Genomic DNA, 22,941 nt, shown 5'->3' with positions numbered 1-22,941 from the left:
CTAAAATATAGTAGGCACTTTATAATACTTGGTGGGTAAATGAATTAAAAAAAAAGGAAAAAAAGAATCAATAAAGCAACTGCTAATGAGAATTATAACACAGCAGGATGGGATCTGTTTGAAGGGTTGGGTTTTCTTGAAGTTGCTCTTGCACTCAGAATGGATATGATATGTTAGATGTTTCTAATTCCATGGGTCTAAATAAGACACCTGGTGTGAAGTATCACATGATAGTAGGAGCTCCAGAGCACCAAGTATCATGGGACAGGTTTGGGACAGCAAATAAAGGTGGCAAAGAGAAAAGTTGGTAAAAGTAAATGACTAAAGCTTTTGATTGAGGCCTGAAAGTGAAAGTGATATGACTGTGTTCAACCCCAACAGGCTTAACTAGAAAGTTATGTTGGGCTCAGATTGAGCGGAAGCCCCAGGGGTAGGGCACTGCTTACACAAGGAGCCCCAGAACATTAGGGTAAGGTGGAGCATTGTGCCTCATGCATGACAAGAAGGGATTTCAGGTACAGGCACCTCACAAGCTGCTTTTCCTTTACAGGGAAGACTACCTGTGTTTGGCCAGGGGAAGACTAGTCTTTTGCACAGTCCTATGGCTGTCCTCTAATTCATAGCGCATTACTGAAAATTAACATGCTGGCAAACATTTTCAAGAGTTGGTGAGAGGCTTTAATCACCTAACAACTATTTATCACGCACCTCATCAGAATCTGATATCATTTTTTTATGGCAGGGAATCCAAAATACAGAGAGCACACCCTCCATGATTTCAAGTTAATTGCCTAATTGGTAAATCGAAACCATCGCCTTGAGAACAACAACACCATGAAGTTGTTAAATGCTGACCTGAAGCTAAGAGCACTGCATATTATGGAGGTTAGGAGAGGAAGAATTCATTAAGGGCTGAAGAAATCTGAAGGTCGTTCCAAGGAACTCAGATATAGGGCTGAATGGGTTGGAATCAGCCTCTACTCTTTTTAGGGGAAGAAGCTGGGAGTAGGGAAAAGGGGTGTGGGCAGCCACTTTATGTGTGTGACTCCCGAGGTTCCCACATACACTCAACACCAAGGGAACCCTGAATACAAGTTAACACTAATAAATGTTCTGATGAGCGTATCTGTCTGGGACTTTGGGGATTGCTGAGATTTGGGTGTCTCTAAATTGAAAACGGTAATTTTCAGGGAATTGGGTTATACTCTTTATTCACTTCTCAACTCTAAAAAGGAGCCATTTAGGAGTGCCTGGCTGGCTCAGTTGGAAGAGCGTGCAGCTCTTGATCTTGGGGTTGTGTGTAAGCCCCACGATGGGTGTAAAGGTTAATAAATAAAACTTTAAAAAAATTAAATAAAAAGGAATAATTTGTAAGTTTTCTCTCTTAAAGGGTCCAGAGCTTCAGGAAGTTGTTTTCGTTTTAAATTGACATGTTATGCAGCACTGCCATCTGCTGGAATTAGTGAGACCACCTCCCAAAATTTGGTGACTCCTCCAATTACAGTTCAATTGGACAAGGCCAGCATTAGAAAAAACATGGAAGTTTGTTGTTGTTTCCTCCTCCTCCTCCTCCTTCTTTTTTATAAAGATTTTACTTGTTTATTCATGAGAGACACACTGAGAGAGGCAGAGACACGGGCAGAGGGAGAAGCGGGCGCCCTGCAGGGAGCCTGATGTGGGACTCCATCCCAGGACTCCTGGATCACAACCACTGAACCACCCAGGAGCCCTCTTTATTGTTTCCTTCTCTTCTGGCCCCCAGTTCCTGCTCATTATCCATCCCATGTTTATCCTCTTCCTCTTGCAGTAAAAATATAGGAATGAAGATGCTGTGTTCTATTTTTCAGCATTCTGATTGCCTATGTCAGTTTTCTATGTGGAGTATTAAAGTTAATATGAAGGTTTTGATGACTTAACTGAAGATAACAGTTGGTAAAATTTAACATAAAATTTTTTTTTGAGGGCTCAGTGGTTTAGCGCCTGCCTTCGGCCTAGGGCATGATCCTGGAGATCCTGGATCTCTCCCTCTCTCTCTCTGTGTCTCTCATGAATAAATAAATAAAATCTTTAAAAAAAATTTTTTTTGAGCCTTCTGCCTTCCTTAGGAATCCACATTGCCATCCCGGATCCCCTTCCCGGTTCCTTACTAATATGTTAACTGATTTGATATGTGAGACACAGACTCAACACATATCAGAAGTCAGATTTTGAGAAATGTTGAAACCAAGTGACATAAAGGAGTGTATTCTGTGTCAATTTGGAAACATAAAATAAAACATCATGTTTATTGTACACAAATCATGAGAATCAGGGACTGGATTTCCTTTAAAATGTATAGTTCTTATGAAATAAAAGGGGATACTATTTGTGTATAACAGTAATTGCCTTCAAAGGAAAGTGGATGGTGTTAAAAGGAAAGATCCTTTTGTTGAACTTGATGACTTGGCTATGCAGTAAGTGGATCTGTGGCTGATTGTTAGGATGATTTAGAACTGAATTGCTCTTTAAGGAAAATGGAGGAATTGGTTCTAACTTCAGAGGGAGAGTAATAGAGGAAGGAAAGACATAAGGCCCAGAATCATGGGAAAAGGCAGGAGCATCAGGAAATGGTTGAGGGTGTTTCCTTCTTTCCTTCTCTGTCTCCCTCAATCCCTCTCTCACTTTTCTTTCCTTCTTCCTTTCTCCACCCCTTCTTTTCTCTCTCTCCTTTTCTTTCAAAAAAAAAAGGGGGGTATCTCAAGGGGGGGTTACGTTGTAAATTTTTCCCTCTTGAAACCTCAATAAAGGGGGCAACCTGGGTGGCTCAGCGGTTTAGCGTGGCCTTCAGCCCAGGGCGTGATCCCGGTCCCATGCTGGGCTCCCTGCATGGAGCCTGCTTCTCCCTATGCCTGTGTCTCTGCCTCTCTCTGTGTCTCTCATGAATAAATAAAATCTTTAAAAAAAAAAAAAAAGAAACCTCAGTAAAGGGTTTTTATATACAAATGATCTGTAAGTGGTTTTAATTTTTTGTGTTTGTTTTGATTTTTATGTTTGTTGTTGTTTGCTTGTTTTGATGAGATTGAAGCATAAGGTTGCTGGAGTTAATGTGATATGGAAAAGAGAAAGCATGTGAAGAGAGTTGAAGCTACTACTCCAACACTAAATTAACGTCCAGTGGAATTAGAGCTCAGAGCCACTTTCCAAAGTCCACACCTTAGAGGCTCAAGGCAAGCCCAGACTGTCTTAAAAGGCAGGTGGTCCTAGCCTACCTCTGGCTGTTATATTGTTACAGCACTTTTCTCCCTTGCCTTTTCCTGGAGCTTTCCACACTGGGAGGAGGCTGTGATTCCCTTTGGTGTGAGAGACATAGCCTTCCTCCCAAGGACAAACGACTGCGTGTCTTGGCTTCTAATTGTTTACTGGTTCTTTAGCTTTCCAAAGTAGGTTTACTTCCTTTTCTGGGGAATTTATTCCAAATCTCTGCTTTCCAATATCCAACTCAAGACAAGCCTCTCCTTTAAATTGAGTTCCTTGGTTTCTTAGGCCATTCTCTCCAGGGGTTTCAGAGCAGCTTTTAATCCCAGGATCAAAGGTAGCTAATGAGGACAACTAGATCTTTTTCATAATGCCTTCCAGGGAGTTTTGGGACTCTATGTAAAACAGTGTTGGGGGACCTATGATTGTAGAATGCATGAGCTTGTGATCCTCTCTAGCATTCTCCTACAGTCTCTACAAAGTCTCTATAAAGATTGGTCCTATCTCATTCATTATTCCAAATTTTAAGACTATATCAAAAGTGGTTAAGTATCAGACATCTAGGGTTTGGATCCCCTTTCCACCTCTTCTTAGCTATGTGATCCTGGGCTTACTTAATTTCTCCAAATTTCAGTTTATTCATATGCAAAGGAAAGAATAAAAATGCTTATCTATAGGGATTTGGTGAGGACTTTATACGTTTAATACATGTAATGTACTTAGAACAGCACCTGGTACATAGGGTATCCTGTGTAGAAGTTAGCTATGGCTATTCATGTGTCACCAGTACCTACAGATGTGGCTAAACTAGCATTCTCTTTTTCTTAGAGCTTTGCTCCACTCTGCTGGTTACTCAGAGATATGTAGAGCGGGAATTCCTCTATAGGCTGTCTTCTGAGCTTATGCATATTCATCTCTTTCTTTCTTTACCTTCATGCCTTTACTCCAGATGTAGAAACGGAAGAAGCCTAGCAGAAATGGCTTTTTCTTAAGGAAAGGAAAGGCCAGTGTGTTCAGTGTCTTCAGTTTTCAATCCAAGTGACATCAATCCATGCTTGTCCTTCAGAGTTTATCCATGAGGCACCTATGTTTTTTCATGAGATACGGCTTTCCTAAATCTTCCACATCTCACCTTCATTATTTCATTGTTTACTCAGCCTACGTGTCATCATGAAAGGAGATATTGAAAATTCTGGTTTACCACTTACAGAGACCTCTAGGGTCAGAGCAGATATGGGAATATATATATATGGTGCTACTGTGCATATTTCTAGTAATTAGATGCTGTTTTTTAATTCAATTGTATTGAAATACAACAAGATCCTTAATGAACAAATTTATTTTAGTAAATATGAAACTGCCAGAGAAGGTGGGAGTTTTGTTTGGGGTAGAATGAGGTATATATGACTCGATCACAGGAAAAGAGAAAGCTAAAAAGGAGAAGAAAGCACATCATGCAGAGAAACTTGGCTAAGAAGAGAACTGGAGAGACACAAGAGTTTTGGTCTTGCAAGAGAGGTGGAGAAGAGGAGAGGAGGGAGTGTCAGAGCAGAAAGTTACAAATAAAACGTGTGGCCATTAAATATAAAATAGCTCTGCTGTTTTGCAGTGAGGGAGAGAGGAAGAAAGGTCAGATTTGGAGGAGGAGGCTATCGCAACCTGCAGTGGGTGCCCATGGTGTGCTTATAATGCTATGGATCTATTTAACGTAGATTTTATTGATACCTATGTTAAGAGAGGATTTAATTATTGAATTTATTTATTTTATTTTTTAAAAAAGATTTTATTTATTCATGAGAGACACACAGAGAGAGACAGAGACAGAGACAGAGAGAGAGAGAGAGAGAGGCAGAGACACAGGCAGAGGGAGAAGCAGGTTCCATGCAGGGAGTCCGATGTGGGACTCAATCCCGGGTCTCCAAGATCAGGCCCTGGGCTGAGGGTGGTGCTAAACTGCTGAGTCACCCAGGCTGCCCCTAAATATTGAATTTAAAGAACTATTCCAATTCCTCCCAGTTATGAGTTATGGCTCAATTCTTAGTTACTTTATCAATTAGGTTTATAATTTACAATAATATATTTAAACTTTTATTTCTTCTTCCATCAAGTTGTAATGCAATCTCTTGACTTCCGTTTTTGCAAAATGAGGTCTCTTTTTGGTTTCTATCCTCCCTTAACCTCTTTCCACTTTTTTTTCCCAACTCAAATATTACAAGGTTGGAAAGATTATGTTCTATTATTTCACCATATTATGGATCCAAAAAGTCAGAAAAACAATAAACAGTATTTAATATTATGTGAACATGATTTACCCTACAGCAATTAGAATCATCTAATTGCATTTCTTTTACTATTTGAGTTCATCTGACCTCCAAAAGCAGACACTAACATAGTACTGAATACAAGAAACTTATTAGAGAAACATCTGTGAGAGAAAATGAACAGGAGCAAGGAGAGGCAGGGAGAGCCATTAAGGAGAGGCAGGGAGAGCCATCAGACTGTGGTTCAGGTCTGACTCCAAGTACAGGAGAGAGAGGAGGAGAAAAGTCGGGTGCAATCATCTTAGAGCACAGTACTTTTTTTTTTCTTAAGTTTTTATTTTTATATTTTTTTAAGATTTTATTTATTTATTCATGACACACACACACACACACACACACACAGAGAGAGAGAGAGAGAGGGAGAAGGCAGAGGGAGAAGCAGGCTCCACGCAGGGAGCCCGATGTGGGACTCGATCCCAGGTCTCCAGGATCATGCCCTGGGCCTATGGCAGGCGCTAAACCGCTGAGCCACCCAAGGATCCCTTAAGTTTTTATTTTTAAGTAATCTTTATAACCCAACATGAGTCTCAAATTCATGACCCTGAGATGGAGCCCCATGTTCTACTGACTAAGCCGTCAGGTGCCCCAGAATACAGTATAGTTTTGAATAAAATTTAGCAAGGCTGATGGGGAATCCTTGAGCCTAGATTGCCTGTCAGAGGAGTTGTGCATTTCTCAGGTGAGGGCCTGAGTTAGTATCCCTGCCATGCTGGGAAGGGTGGCCTCAATGCAAATGCAATGATGGATGTCAGGATATAGCAGATAGGACCTTCAGCCAGTATAATCCTTGTAGCTGGAGATCTGAGAGGTGCTTCTCATGGCCATCACGCTAGGGTTATAGTGTTATTGTTCCTGAACTACCCAAAGGAGACTATTCTGATTGTCAAGGCCAAAAAGATTCTCATTTCTTATAATCCACCAATAATACAAAAGCATTTTAATGTGTTTTATATTTCTGTCATGTTCTTTAACCTCAACAATAAATACAAACCATCCTTGGGCCTTGTGTTGTGGTTGATGTCATTTAGGCACAGTCACATCATGGCCAAACTGTCAAAGTTTAATTGATATGACAAATGTTATTGATTACAGGTAGAAACTGTCAAACAGTGAAGAGTGCTGTTGAACTAGGAGCAAGGAGAAGAAATTATAGTCCAAAAAGATGGTAGATCTTAAGTGATGTTATCAATCTGGGGCTCAACTTTTTTATTGATATATTTGGTTAGAGCAGGGTCCTCCTGGTTCTAAAGTTCTGTGGATCTATGAAGTTTTTCTTGAACTGAGGTAATTTGCATCTTGGACTTCCAGGAAAGAATATTGACTGTTTATATTGTCCTTGAAAGTCAAGCAGATAGCATATGATCAACTGCTAAGATCAGCTCTGCACCCAGAGAGGTTAGAAAATGTTTCCATTACTCTGAAGCCAGTTTTCTTGCCAGCTGCTTCATTTGTGGAAAGGTTTAATCTCAACTTTTGTGAGACTGGCAGTATAGCTTTAGTGAACAAAATAGCTTCCAAGAGCACCTGCCATCCGTTGAAAAAGGCTCTTCTATTTTCTTGAAGAGACAGATTACCTAAAGGGCAATTACAACCACTTCCCTGAATATATATATATACACACATATATACACATATACATGTGTATGTATGCACGTGTGTGTATATATATATATATTCATATACATATGTATATATGTATTTTTTTTTTGGTTTGTCTAATAGGCCAAGAAATAAACTCAGGCCTGATGTCCTGGACTTTGTCAGGCCAAATGATGAGTTTATATAACTACTCTGATTTGGACCCATTTTACAGATTTTGGGTCAATTGTTAAGGTTGGCTTTCAAACTTTGCAGCACAATAGTTTCACCTAGGGAACTTAAAAACCATAATTCTGGGTGGCGCAGCGGTTTAGCACCTGCCTTTGGCCCAGAGCACGATCCTGGAGACCCAGGATTGAATCCCGCGTCGGGCTCCCGGTGCATGGAGCCTGCTTCTAACCCTGCCTATGTCTCTGCCTCTCTCTCTCTGTGTGACTATCATAAATAAATTAAAAAATAAAAAAAAAAACCATAATGCTGGGTGATTAGGTGGCTCAATAGGGTAAGCATCTGACTTTGGCTTGGGTCATGATCTCATCCTGGAGTTGGGCCCAAGTGGAGTCTGTTTATCCTTCTTCCTCTACCCCTCCCCCTGCTCAGGCTGTCTCTCTCACTCAAATGAATGAATGAATGAATAAATAAATAAATCTTTTTACAAAGTTGTAATGCCAGTTTAGTCAGCCTCTGAAATGGAATCCAGACACCAGTGTTTTGTTTTTTTACTTCTCAAGTGATTCCAATGTGTAGTCAAACTTGAGGAGCAATGAATGATGTAGACTCTTACCTGAAAAATAGCAACATTATGATTACCTGGGACCTTGCTTAAAGTGCAGAATCTCAGGCCCTCTGTGAAATCCACAGAATCAGAATCTACCTGTTAATGAGATTCCCAAATGATTTGCATGCACATTAGAGTCTGATAAGTGTTGTGGTAGGCCATGTTTCCCAAAGACTTGTTGTGTATGAGGCAGCTCTTCTCTGCTCGTTTTCAAAAAGAAGTTATTGAAACAAATAATCTTTTCAATGATTCATTGTCCAAATGGTCCCTGAATGTGAGTTTTATGAATTAGGTGGCAAATGTCAAACTTATTATGTACTTTAAGGTAAAACAGCAGAGTGGTTGTCTATAGTTCATACTTGAGGTCCCAGAGAAGGCCATGTGGAAGAGGAAAAGGAGAGCTGAACTTGAAAATCCAATTTCGCAGTATAAAGGGCCAAGGTACATGTTCATTGGAGAGAGAGGAAAGGAGGGAGGAAAACTTTTTACTGGGCAACTCTGACAGATTTTGAGGAGACTCCTCATATAATTGATAAGGTGGAATTTTGGGAAGAGATACAAGGTAATCTTGGGTTATCTTATTCTACTTTAGTTGATGTGGCTCCAGAGTTACGAATCAGGCTGGCATTCTGAGGCAAGATCCTTCCCAAACCTGATTCACCATTATTATTGCTTATTCCTTGTTATCTCCCCTAACCTCTTTATTTGGAGAGCTTGCACATAACAGATGGAGAATTGTGTGCCTAAATTTGGACTGTTAACCTTTACCTAACATATATACAGCTTTCCTTAGGATTTCTACTTGCAAATGGAATGCATACGATATAGAACAAGGCCACCCACCAATAGTATTAGAGGCTGTTAACAGTCATTTCCCTACCTGGCTAAACCTCAGAATCACTTTGGTTGCTTTATAAATATGTAAACTTCCAGACCTCACCCCTAGAGGTTCTGCTTTAGTTGGTCTGTGGTGGGACCTGGGAATTTGAGTTTTAAAGAGCTTAACCAGTGACTCTGATTGAGGGTTAGGGTTGTGAAACACTGATACAAAGTGGACCATAAATTAGGTCAGATCTGATTTTATTTTATTTTTTTAATTTTTTTAATTTTTAATTAATTTATTTTTTCAGATCTGGTTTTAAATCTTAGTCCTACCACTTAGTAGCTATATGATCTTCAAAATGTTACTTAACCTCTCTGAGCCTGTCTCTATTCATTTGCAGTGTTGAGATAGTTAAATAAAGTGACATACTAAAGTGCCTAATATAGGGAATGCAAAGCAGTATTTTTACATGGGTCTTTGCCATCATGAAATACATATATATGTATGTATTATATATATAGGCTGATCACATGGGTAATCTGATTTAGTCCTTCAATGTCCAGATCTTTCCATGCCTACCTAATTTTATCCTCTCCCTTTGTCACCTTGAATTTGCACTAGTCCTGTTCAAGGCCTGGAGACCTCACAGCAGCTGGTGAATAAGCTGATGATGGCTTTATCGGGAATTGCTCAGCTTTACAGATATAGATAATTTCAGTTGTCATCTTTGGTACTTCAGACACATTCACAGGTCATAATGCTTCTGGTTGTTTTACTTTCTGAAGCTGTCTGAATTACAATTGGTAGTCATCACTACAATGTATGACTACTTCCCTTCTTCTGTCTGCCATACACCATCCCCTTACGAGTCTGCCTTCTATTATGCTAAAGTGGAAAACAGATCTGAAGGAATAAAGAGGAGTAAGAGAACCAGATTAAGAAGACATAGCACCTGAAATCTCAAGAAAGTTTACCAGGGGCTTCAATGTTAAGGAGGACTCTAGCTCTTTTTTGAAGTATTTTACTTGCTACAGGGAACTGTACAGAGTAGGGGAAGAAGGTATTAATTTGAATCTATATATCCTTGGTGTTTGGGCTGTCAGTATCCAATACCAATTTTCTTGAAAATTTCACCCCTGCACCTTGTAATCCATATGCTTCCAGGGAAGTCCATTTTCTTCCTATTCCTCACTTTCAGGGGCAGCTATTTGCCTCAGGCCTAACTAAAGAGCATGATAACTTCCTCCCTGGCCATGATGACTGATTTGAGAATGGCATGTACTCTACGGCAGTCCTATCAGACAGCAAACTTGGACTTCCTAGGTCCCTGGGGGAGCAGACACATGCTTTTCTACTGCATTGTGACAGAGTATATGTGGCAGCCACACATGTGGTGTATCACAAAGATGGAGCTTTCTTAGAATAGTCCAATTTGATCACAGCTGAGTAGAGTGATTATGTCTTGGTCACACTGCTTAAACAAGATTAGGTCTTGCTTGAAAACTATTTATTTATTTGTTACTATTATATTTATTTATTGTACTATTTGTTATTTGTTACTATTATAAATATTTATTTGTTACTGTTATATTTATTGGTTACTATTACAAAGATAACTTCGGTTTTCCATTATCTGTTATTTGTAGTGATTAGCATTTTATATACAAACTTTTTCTCAACTTCTTTAAGAGGTATAGGTTATCTGAATTGAGGTGCTGAATGCCACCAAGTGACATAAAACACTTTCAAAAGCCAAATGTTCAGGTACAGGATGTGAAAAACATCCCTTAAAAGGCATGTGTGGAAAAACCAACACATGGGTAGTTACCAAGGAGAGATTTTTATTTTGGCTTAATTGAAGTATAATTTATAGAAAAAAAGAAAAGGCCATTCTACCATCTTCCTAAAACCTAACTTTGGGTATTATTAAATTAACCTCTTAGCACAAACCACTAGCAAAGGATAAACATAATTTGGAGAGAACTCAAGTTAATTATGATGGAGATGGGGATAGGTTTAAAGAAAATGGCATATTTAACTTGAATTCTTAGGGGACATAGAGTGATTGTCTTCAAACACTTTTAAGACATGTATAAGGGGAGGAGGGCGGGGGGTGGGGGTGAATGGGTGATGGGCACTGAGGGGGGCACTTGGGATGAGCACTGGGTGTTCTTCTGTATGTTGGTAAATTGAACACCAATAAAAAATTAATTTATTAAAAAAATAAGACATGTATAGTAAACATTTGGTTTTTGGCTAGTCAGTATGACTTGATTTACAATAGCCATGATATATATATTTGGTGATTCACTTATCCCTTCAAATTTATCTGAAAGTAGTACTGCCTCTGGACTATTAAATTGCAACAGCCATTACATTCTCATTTTTGCTTAGGTCAGTTTGAGCTGGGTTTTCTGCCATTTGAAACTATGAGTCCTGATATCCTGATATCACATCTATAAAGGATAAGATCTTCGAGGTCCCTAAAGACAGCTCAAAATATTTAAACTTTAGGCTAGAAGTCTTCAGTTAAGTGGAAGGAACAAATTTCTAAGAATAAGGACTATCTGAAGATGAAAATATCACTTATGAAGATAATTCAAGCTCTAAGTTTTGATGGTTAATTGATAAAGGTGAGTGAACTCTGAGGTCTTTTTTAAAATCCAAGACTATGAAATTATCTCTAAATAGTTTTAAATTTTAGGAAGGCAAGCGCAATTAGTGACAAAATTTAAAGTTATTATAAATATACTAATTTTAGTTCAGTATTTTATAGTTATATTTTTCATATGCTGATTTTATACTTTCTTGGTATTTATGACTTCTTATATATTGGTATAATATCTAGTGAATTTTAAAGTCACTTAATAAACTTTAAAGACTGAATATCTAAATAGAGGCTTATAGTTGTATTGTTTTGATATCATAACTGTATTATATTGTGTGTGCCTTCCCTATCTGGGAACATAATGTTAATTAGAACATTAATCCCAATGGAGGAAGGTGACTTGCTGCAAAATAAAATATTTGCTACAAAATGTGACAAATGCTTATACTGATCAGTTAGGACTTCAGTCCTGAATTTCAGAAATACTTGAGTATCATTCCTTTCCTCATTCTTCCTTCTCGAATAAACAATGAAATGAGTAAAATAAACAAAAACAGCAGGGACTTAAGTAAAGCAAACTTTTAAAAAATTTAATTTATGAAATACATTGCAGTATCCATGTATGTTTGATTATGCATAGAAAAAATATCTGGAAGGATACAAATTAAATTGTTAACAGGTTACCATGGGGGTGTAGAATTAGGGAAGGGCAAGGGGGTTCCCTTTTGCCTTTAAACTCATATGCATCTGTTATGTTTGAAGTTTTATAATGAGAATTCATTACATTTATAATAATAATAGAAAAAAATTTTTTTTAGTAACAAGAAGTAAAAAAACACACAAACATGTATACAGTAGTTTTAAGAGCTACATTAGAGGTATGGAGAATTAAAGCACATGGCACACATTTCCACTAATACTGTGGTGGTAAATATAATTGTGTAGTCTATAATCAAAGAAACAACATTAGAGAAGCTATTTTTAACAACATCCCATTTAAAAATGTCCCCTGGGATAAGAGCCCTTAAACAGTGACCCTTCCAAGATGGTATTAATACTGAAAGTAGGGCTTAACTATTCCTGTAGGATGTATCGGAAAACATGTCATTCTGAAAATCTTAGACAAAAGAAAAAGCTTTACAGAAGTAACTCTGGAATACTAAAACAGTTAACCAAAGGCCAGAAATTGGGAGTATGAGAATGATCCAGTCCAGGCCTGAAACCAAACCATGGAAATTTTGGTAATCTAGGATGTAGGTTAGAAACATCTATATTATCCATTTATCATTTCTCCCAATTTCTCAATTGACCTGCTTTCTATCTCAATGATTTTAACCTAAAAATACTGGAATTTTAATGGGAAGGAATAAAATTAATTTCATCTAGATTAGTTCAGGTTCATTCTTCCTGTTTTAAAAGAACCAGAGAAACTTACATGATTTTCCATTATTCTTTTTTTCCCCTCACAACTATTTCTAGCTATTTAATGAACATTTTGAGAGATACTTGTGATTTCTCATGGGTCGCTTAAATTCTGTATTTGAAGAAATCTTTTTTTTTTTCCTATTCGGTTTTTTCCTCCCTTTTTTGAAGTCACCACAGATGACAAGCTTTTTATTGTTAAGAACTTTTTTCTTTCAACAAAGTGGATTCTTTAGGTTACTATCAGGTTGATGGTTAAATATTCTCATCTAAGTCAGAACATCTATAACTGGAAGGGCCCATGTTTTGCAAGCTACCTAGTTAAGGGCTTAACTAATAGGATTTTGCATTCCTGAAAGATTTTCTTGACCTAGGTGTCAAAGGTTTATGCAGAATTATACTCACTGTGTAATATGGGAAATTTAACAATTTAATAGAAAATTATTATAAATAGTACAGATAAAGAGTATAAAGTCATAATGGCCATACCATTTTTAAAAGTTACAATAGCTGAAAGGTTTCTGTTTCTTAATGGGTTATATTAATTAAGAAAAAAGAAAACAGCAGAAGATTCATCATTGCATATATATAAAATATTTAGCATGATGCTTGGTATGTAACCATTAAAAAAAATGGCTCTGTAATGAACAACGGATTAAAATAAAAAAATATAATGACCCAAAATGGAGAGAAAAACTTAGAACTAATTTCCTAGAGTATGTATTTAAACAGAAAGTCGAAGCTCACAGAGAGCAGTAAGGAATTCTGCATTTTCTGGATCTACCTTTTGGGCCCTCTCATAGTATTCAGCAGCTTGCCTCTTTTCTCCTTCCAGCTTATAAACAAACCCTAGGGCACTTAAACTCTGCACATCTGAAGCATTGTGACCAAGTCTCTTGATAGCCAGTTTCTTCAGAGCACTTGCCAATTTGGTGCGTAGGGATGACCGGTCTTTGACCTTTAAGGCTTCTAAATAATGGTGGATAGCAGTACTTTCTGATTTTCGGTGAAATTCCTGAAAGCGGCCATAGTGATAGTGGATCTGATGTTTGTGATCATCAGTTATGTTCTCCAGACGAAGGGCTTTCTGGAAAACGTCTTCAGCATTGCTATACTGGCCTCCCTCAGCATACATGTTGGCCAGATCCGTGTAGGCAAATGCAAACATAGAGTCTCTTTCCACAGCTGCTCTGAAATGAAATATGGCAGATGTAATCAGCTCATCAACTTTCATTTTATCCTTTCCTTTAGGTCTGTTGCGTGTGGCCTTCTTGATTTGGATCATTTGTGCCCTATAGCAAAGTCCCATCTGGTGATGCAGGAAAGAAGAGGTTGGTGTCACTTCCAAGGCCTTTTTCAAAAGTTCCAGAGCTTTGTCCCAGGAATTTTTTCTCCTGTAGAACTTGGCTGCATAACGAAGGACATATGGTTGGGCTGATATTTGGTCCAGGATTTCTTCAATATACCTTTCCCCTTCAGCTTCTGCATGTACATCTTGAAGCTTTAGCGCCAGAAAAACCTTAATGTAGGAGTTATCTGGGTTCAGGGTAACAGCTTTCCTCAGAGGGCCCAGGGAAAAGCTCTTTATAGACCCTTCTCTGTCAGAATCATCCAGCCGATACACTGTGATAGCATAGCCGATGTTAAATTCTGGATTGTCGGGTTCCACTTCCAAAGCCTTCTCAAAAGCCGCTTTAGCCTTTTGGTAATACTTTCCTCCAAATTTCAAGAGTGCCCACCCTTTTTCACAGTCAATCTCAGGACGCTCCAACTTGTAGTTAGAAGGACTGGACAACTTCTTGCAAACATTCCCTATCTTGTCTATATACTTCTGAGATTCTTTGAGCTGGTCCATGTGATAATATACCCAGGCATAATTTCCCCAAGTGACCAAACTTCGTATTTCCTCTTTGTCTGAGTGTTCTCGCCGGATTATTTCTTCTGCTTGTTCCAGACACTTTAGAGCATCTTTATTTTGGCCTTTTAGGTGTTTCACATAGGCCAATAGGTTATAAAGAGTGAGTCTGGATTTTGTGGTAAGAAATTCAAGCTGTTGCCCAATTGTATCTTCCACATCAAACAGATCAATGTCTTCCTTAAGTAAATTCCATGTAAAGTGACATTCTAACTCCAACAGAATGGCCTTCAAGGATTCCTTAGGAATTTCACTGTGAAAGACAAAATTCCCTTTAATTTTGAAGAAATGAAGGAAATAATCAATCTTTAAACCTTAAATACTGTTTTTTGCCTAACAACAATTCTACCTTTTATTTGATCTTACAGTTCAAACACTAGTCCCCTGTATCTTTATATAGCCTTCCTTGGTGTAGAATTAAATTCCAGAAATATTCTCATTATGTACTACAAAAGCAGTTCTGAAGAGATGACAGGGTTTTCTATGTCACAGGAATCTATTTCCTTTTGGCAGTCTTTAGCTCACCAGTGCCTTCAATTTTTACTGAAGGGAATTTTAAATGTTTTATTTACTTAACTTGAAAATTAAGAATAGTAAATATATACAGTCAATACTTAATATAAAAATTCCATTCCTATATTATGAGTAGGAAGGGGGAGAAGAAGAGGTGAGAAATAAGAAAAAGAGTACACTAAAGGAGACACAGAAGCCACACCAATGTCATTTTTGCAGAGGAGAAAGAAAGGGAAGGAGAGAGGGATGAAGGAAAAGAAAGGAGGAAAGAAAAAAAAAAAAAAGAAAGGAGGGAATCCCTGGGTGGCGCAGCAGTTTGGCGCCTGCCTTTGGCCCAGGGCGCGATCCTGGAGACCCGGGATCGAATCCCACGTCGGGCTCCCGGTGCATGGAGCCTGCTTCTCCCTCTGCCTGTGTCTCTGCCTCTCTCTCTCTCTGTGTGACTATCATAAAGAAAAAAAATATTTTTTTTAAAAAAAAAGAAAGGAGGAAAGAGGAGAAGGAAACCCCATAGAGAGAAAAAGGACAGAAAAGGATAGTAACTGGTATACTAAGAGATGGGGAGAAGCATAAGTTTGAGATAGGTAAAAGGAGAGTAACAGATTTCCAGAAAGATGGGGGAAAGGCACAAGGAAATTAAGTAAGCTTAATAGATTCGATATAAGTGCCACATCTTTTCAACCTCTGGGGTTGTGGGCAACTATACTTATTATTACCTTAACACTGCTCTTAAAATTCACTTCACAAATATTTGTTGAGCTCCCTTTGTGCAAGGCACAGTATAATCTCTGCAGGGCACAATGGAAACACTACCTCTGAATCTACAAAGATAAAGGAGGAAGGAAGGACAAGGAAATGTTTATTCATTACTGAGGGCCTTTTATGTGCAAGATCTTCTAAATAACCCTGGGTATGTAACTGTGAACAAGACACAGCCCTGCTTATGCAGAGCTTTTAAGTAAACAATTATAATTCATCATAAAGTTCCATGGAAGTGACCCAGGAAGTGTACATAGTCCAGTGCAGTGGACATCCGTGGTTTTTACCTGGTGAGGATCCTTTCTTTTGGTTTCCATTTCTGGAACATCTTCTCCCTCTACTCTTAGTCTGTGTAATCTGAAATGGACTGTCTACTGTTTAGTCTGGGAAGGCACATGATATTCTGGCCATTCCCTGGTCCCAGTGATTTATTCAGAGATAGTCCAATTAAAATATATTTTTGTTGAAATGGGACTTCGATGGAACTATCTCTCTTCCTTCCAAAGGATTCTATAAGCTTGGGTTTGCTGGTGGCCATCTTTCCAAACTTGGGAAGAGTCACCCTGCCTGAGAAAGAATCTAATATAGAGGAAAGCAGAGCTTAGGAAGATAAACTGCTCATGACAGTGACTAAACAGTCTTGCCTGGATCACCCTGTCCATCCCTGCCCCTTCTATTTACTTAAGGAAATTACCCCCCACACACACACCTTAAGCCACTCTAAATTAGGTTTCTACTGTCTGCAACTGACAAAATCCTAATTAACATTCTTGGTTTTATTTATTTGTTTTGCCAATAGCAATAGTATGGCAGTCAAGAAGATGTTCTTAGGAGCATCTGGGTGGCTCAGTCAGGTAAGTGTCTGCTTTTGGCTCAGGTCATGATCCCAGGATCAGAGAATTGAGCCCTGAGTCTGGCTCCCTGCTCAGTGGGGAGCCTGCTTCTCCCTCTCCCTCTGCCCCTCCATGTTACCTGTGTTCTCTCTCTTGTGTTTTCTCTCTCATAAATAAATAAATACAATATTTTTAAAAAGGCTTTCTCAGTCTACGATTAACCAAAATTAAGGAACGTACAGAAAAAAAAATTCCTTAAGGCTTCTCTCAAAGAGGAAAATGCCCTAATTGTGGGATGAACAGTATACAGGGCATGTGTGTATGAATGTGTATTTATTTCCCTTTCTGGTGCATACCGAACACCCCCCCTTGTATGTAAAATATAAACATATAGTCGTATAAATGTTTATAGAACTATGTAACAGTGCCATCAAAATATTCATTGAGGGGAACCCTGGGTAGCTCAGCGGTTTAGCACCTGCCTTTGGCCCAGGCCGCGATCCTGGAGACCCGGGATCGAATCCCACGTCAGGCTCCCGGTGCATGGAGCCTGCTTCTCCCTCTGCCTGTGTCTCTGCCTCTCTCTCTCTCTGTGACTATCATAAATAAATTAAAAAAAATTAAAAAGAAAACCCAAAATATTCATTGAGCACCTCATGTAATATATGCCATGGTATATGCTAGGTAATACTATAGTTGTAGTGGACAAGTTAGAAAATGGCTCTTTCTTCATGGCAATTCCATTCTGGGCAAGGAAAGAACTAAAGGAGTTGAGGCAAAACAAATATGTAAACAAATCAATATGAAAAGAAATGGGCAACATAATGCCAGATAGTAGTAAATGTTAAGAAGGAAAAAAAAAATCAGAATAATGGGATTAAGGGTAGTGGCGGTTATGGGAGGGGGAGGGGTACGTTAGTTATAATTATGAAGGATCAACTTTTGTAGAAAGGGACAATTTGAAGTAAGAGCTCGACAATGAAATGGAGGCAATCATAAAAGGGCAGAATGATCTAAGCCACTGCTTCTCAACCAGGGTGCTTTTGCCCCCTAGGGTATATTTGGTATGTCTGGAGATAATTTTGGTTGTCACCACTAGAGGAATGCTATGAGCACCTACTGGGTAAGGGCAGGGATGCTGCTAAATATCCTACAATGCACAGCTCAGTCCCAACAACAATGAATTATCCAGCCCAAAATGTCAATAATATTGAGACTGAGAAACCCTGAGACCAGTGAGTGCAAAGGCCTTGATCTGAGAACAAACAGGAGTGTTCAGGAGACAGAAGGAAGAAAAGTGTGGCTGAAGCATAGTAAAGAGGAATAGCAGAAGATGAGGTGTAGTACTAGGCAGGGACAGATGACGCAAGGTAAGGTAGTCCATGATAAGGAACATAAATTTTACCCTAAATTTCAAGATGTCTAAAGCGAAGATGCCAAGTATGAAGTTGGATATTAATGAATAAACGACTGAGGAAACCACTGAAGGAAACTTTTTAAGTAGTAAAATGATAATGTTTGATAATAGGTTTTAAAAAGAAATCCCTCTGTCTACTGTGAAGAGAATGGATAACGGAAGGTCAAGGGAGGAGGCTGGGAAACTGATAGGGAAGCTATCTATTCAACCAAGAATTACTGAGACGTACAATGTAGAGGGTACTATTCTAAGTGTAGGGATACACCAATGAACAAAACATAAAAAACACCCTGATTTCATGTAGCTTCTATTCTAATAGGGCAGTGGGTGTGTCAAAAAAAGACCAAAAAATAAATAAAAATATATAGTATGTGAGATTGTAATAAAGAAAAAAAATAAAGCAGAAAAGAGAAAAAAATGAGAAGTTGGCAGGGGAGTCTGAGTAGTAGTTAAAATTTAAAGAGCATGACCAGAGGACATTTCCCTGAAAGAGACATAAAAGCAGCTGTTGAAATTCAAGGAGAGATGATACAAGTTTACACTATAGTTCTAGTGGAGGGTTAGTCAGGACTGGATTGGTTATACATGAGACAGAGCTGACAGGTCTTTCTGATGGATTGGGTGTGGAGAGGGCCATAAGAGGGAATACCCCAGGATGATTCCTATGCGTTCGACTTCAGGAAATGAGTAGATAAATCAAGAACACTATTTGGAAATGTTAATTTTGAGATGTCTAAAGCGAAGATGCCAAGTATGAAGTTGGATATTAATGAATAAACGACTGAGGATAAAAAGGAGTAAAGTTGGGATGCCTGGGTGGCTCAGCAGTTGAACTGGCACTGGCGTGATCCCAGGATCCAGGACTGAGTCCTGCATCAGGTTCCTTATGGGGAATCTGTTTCTCCCTCTGCCTATGTCTCTGCCTCTGTGTGTGTCTTTCATGAATAAGTAAATTTAAAACATTTTTTTTTTTAAAAAAGGAGTGAAGTTAGAACTAAAGATATAAAATCAGGAGTCACTGACATGCAGATGAACTTTAAAACCACAAGATCTGGAATAATATTACATAAGGACTGAGCATAAACTGAGAAGAGGGTTTACAACTAAGCTGTAAAACACTCCAAAGTTAAGCAGACTAGAAGGATCAGGAAAGGAGGCAAAAAACAAAAACAAAAACAACAAAACAAAACAAAAAAAAACACAACAATGAGGGAGCTGGAAAATTAAGAAACCGGGTATCAATGAAAGCCTAAGGAAGAAAATGTTTAAGAGAGATGAATATTCAATGTGTAAAATGATTCTAAGAGACTGAGTACTTGAGGACAGAGATCATTATTTTGTCAGGAGTAAAGCTGAGGAGGACCATGATAGGTGCTTCACTAGAAAGGTAGGGATGAAAACAGTACTGGAGTGGGTTGAGGGGATAATATTTGGTAAAGAAGTGGATATGGGGAATAGAGGCCACTCTTTCAAGAAATTTTACTAAAAGAAAGTAGAGAAATAGAGCTAGAATGTCAATTGGCATCTCAAATAAACATTATGCAATCCAGAAATCTGGATTCCTTGAGCCTGTTCTTCCCTCAATCTTTTTTGGCACCTCTTAATTCCACAGGCCAACTAATCCAGGAGTAATCTGATTCCTCTTCTCTCAACCTCTCATCCAATCCAAATGGAAGTCCTGTTAATTCTACCACCCAGTTCCCATCCACTTTCCTCCAATTTCTACTGCTGTTTTACTAGTCTAAACCATAATTACTTTTCCTTGGAGCTGGGGTGAAAATCTGGTCTCCCAGCTTTTGACTCTTGATCCCTTCGGAGTCCTACTATACTTCTGAAAATGTAAACCAGATGATGTCAGTCTCCTGCTTAAAATCTCCCACTGGCTTCCCAACACCCTTAGATATTAACCTAGCCCTTGCCGTGCCCTACAAGTTCCTAAAGAACTTGGCCTTATCTGTCCAAACTTTTCTCCTTCTACTCTTCTCATTCACTGTGTTTTGGACATACTGACTTTCCTTTCTCAAACATATCAAGTTCAAGGGCTATTCTACCTGTTGTTTTTTACTCGTGGAATATTCTGCTTCTAAATCTTTGCATGACTGGTTCTTTCCTGTAACTCAGGTCCAATATTCTCTACCCAGGCTACTCATAGCAGAAATATTTAAAATAGACCCTTCCATTCGAGGTCACTCTCTTAGCCCATTAATTGTTTTATTTTCCTTGTAGCTCTTAACACTTTCTGAATTGTTTTAGTCAAATATCTATTGTTTATCTATTTCCCCCATTTAAATGTACGCCCCATAAGAACTGGGACCTTGTTCTGATTTTGTATTTTTCACTACTGTGCCCCCAGCACTGCGTTCCTGGAATCTATTATTGAGCTTCTATTAATAGAAGCTCAATATATAAACATTATTAGAATAATAGTTAATAGAAGCTCAATAAATATTTGTTGAATGAATACAATCGTATACTGGCAGTTTCTGGTATGTCCTAACCCAGGCTTAGCATAAAAAGTACTGGATTCCAGATTAGAGGATTCTTACTAGTTGTTTACCTCCTACTAATGCCTCCCAACTCTCTCCCATTTCAGTCTTCCCTATCCCACTTGTCTTTATATCTTGGCATACTCTGTGCCTTCATGTTTGGATTTTGAAAATACGTTTTGGACTGTTTCCCACGGTCCTGACCGGGAAATCTGGTATGACTGTCCCTTTCTCTGGTATAACTGCACCAAACTCATGGGCAAGCCTGTCCAGATCCATGGCACATGGGCTTGTCAGACATCTGCCCATTCAAAGAGTAAAATGAACATCTACTTCTGTCGTGAGCTTTTATACCAGCCCAGCTCAAGGATGATGATGAGGGCTGCCTTAAATAATATGAATGTGGTTGGTTGTGAGATCTCAAGGGGATACTGTCCCTTACCCAGCTTCTGTGGAATTTATGCACAACTGGATGCTGTGAGAAGTTTTACCTTTTAAACTTTGCTTAATTTTTAAACTCTGTCTCTGGGAAGCTGGCAGAGAGAAGCTACTGTATCTGAAGAGGCAATATTTTTTTTTTTAATTTTTATTTATTTATGATAGTCACACACACAGAGAGAGAGAGAGAGAGAGAGGCAGAGACACAGGCAGAGAGAGAAGCAGGCTCCATGCACCGGGAGCCCAACGTGGGATTCGATCCCGGGTCTCCAGGATCGTGCCCTGGGCCAAAGGCAGGCGCTAAACCGCTGCAACACCCAGGGATCCCGAGGCAATATTTATCTTTAGAAAATTTTGGTATTTTTGCCAGGAAGGAGCAGTCTTTCACAGTTCTTGGGAGGCAGTTAGCTCCCCAAGTTGGGTCCACTCCCTTCCAGCCTATCTGCATACACATACAGTGCACCTACCCTTTCCTCCTCCTTTCTTCAGGCACATTTTTTCAGGCACTCCCTACAAATGTGAGAGGTGAAGCCCGGATTACATTTCTTTTTCACTTAAAATAATAATAAACAACATTTGCGAATATTAAGCACTAAGCAATCAACTAAGCACAGCCCTAAGGCTTGGAGGTCATTAATTTGTACAGATAAGCAACAGACTCAGAGCTGAAGCAACTTTGCTTTGGATCACCCAACTAATAGGTGTTCAGAACAGGGTTTAGAAGAAATCCTGAAGCTCCTGCTTCAGGAGCCCAGGACCTTATCCTCGCATCCCTTAACTTACTAACTGCGGACGGTTCACCGGGCAGCAAAGGGCAGGGTGCCGGTCTCTGGGGCCCCCCTCACACAGGGCAGTAAAGGAGACCCCCTCAAGTAGCGGATTGGGCGGAACAAGAAGAATCTCAACGCGGTACGAAGGCCGCTCACAGGAAGGGAAGAACTCACACCCAGAAGTCAGAAAGGCAAAATGGCAGTAGCCGACCTAGGTGACAACTGCAGGGCTGCGGCCGAACCGTGTCGGCCCACGTCGGGGGGACGGCAGCTGCGGTCCCGGGAAGGGGGAAGGCGACGCGCCTCGGGAAGCCCGTGCCACGTAGAGGCCGCCCGGAATGGCCCCCGGGGGCGGCGGCCAACCAAGCACGGTCGCCGCCTCCCAGAAGAGCGGCAGGGAGGGGGGGCTCCCGGGGCGCGTCGCCGGCACCCCCCACCCTACCCGCCGGGCCCGACAGCCCCGACCGCCGACCGCGGCTCCCAGAAGAGCGGCAGCGAGGGGTGGGGCTCCGGGGAAGCGCGCGCTCGGCCACCCCCTCCGCCAGGCCCGACCCCGCACGCCCGGACCGGGACAGCGCTCTCGACGAGCGCCCCAACCCGACGCCCCGCTGAAGGGCCGCGGCGCCGCGCTGGCGACGGCAAAAGAAAAACACAGGCTTGAAACAAAGGCCTACGCGGTGTGGGGGCAGAAGCCGGGAAGCCTCACCTCATGGTGGCTGCGCGCTCCGAGCGGTCCCCTCGGGCTCTCTCCTCAGGACTGGGATCCCGGCCTGCGGAGCGGCGGGGCGCGCGCGGGCGGGCGTGTGCGCGTGCGCGAGCGCGGGCGCGTGCGCGTGCGCGAGCCCGAGCGCGACCAGGGCGGGCGGGCGGGCGGGCGGCGCGCGCTTCCCGCGGGGCGTCTGCGGCGCGAGGTCTGTGGCCAGACGTTGGCTTTGTTACACGCAGGACCCGAGCGGGAAAAGGAAACTGGAAAGTGAATCTGGTCTCGGACTAGGCGGAGTCCTGCTCCAGGAAACGGAAACTTC

The 22,941-nt window shown here is 40.3% G+C and overlaps 1 protein-coding gene across 1 annotated transcript; it reads right to left on the bottom strand.

The window, feature by feature from the left end:
* Positions 1 to 11,932: 11,932 nt before the first annotated feature.
* On the bottom strand, positions 11,933 to 22,701 carry IFIT5 (interferon induced protein with tetratricopeptide repeats 5). Its single transcript, XM_055334383.1, has 2 exons — positions 22,623 to 22,701; positions 11,933 to 14,953 (listed from the first exon to the last, which is right to left on the bottom strand). Exons 1-2 carry the CDS (start codon positions 22,625 to 22,627, stop codon positions 13,510 to 13,512), a joined length of 1,449 nt encoding a protein of 482 aa, XP_055190358.1. The 5' UTR covers positions 22,628 to 22,701; the 3' UTR covers positions 11,933 to 13,509.
* Between the last annotated feature and the right edge of the window lie 240 nt (positions 22,702 to 22,941).

This window comes from Nyctereutes procyonoides, unplaced genomic scaffold (genome assembly GCF_905146905.1).
Source record: "Nyctereutes procyonoides isolate TBG_1078 unplaced genomic scaffold, NYPRO_anot_genome, whole genome shotgun sequence".
In the NCBI taxonomy this organism is placed as follows: Eukaryota; Metazoa; Chordata; class Mammalia; order Carnivora; family Canidae; genus Nyctereutes; species Nyctereutes procyonoides.
This window is presented reverse-complemented; position numbering and strand designations above follow the sequence as displayed.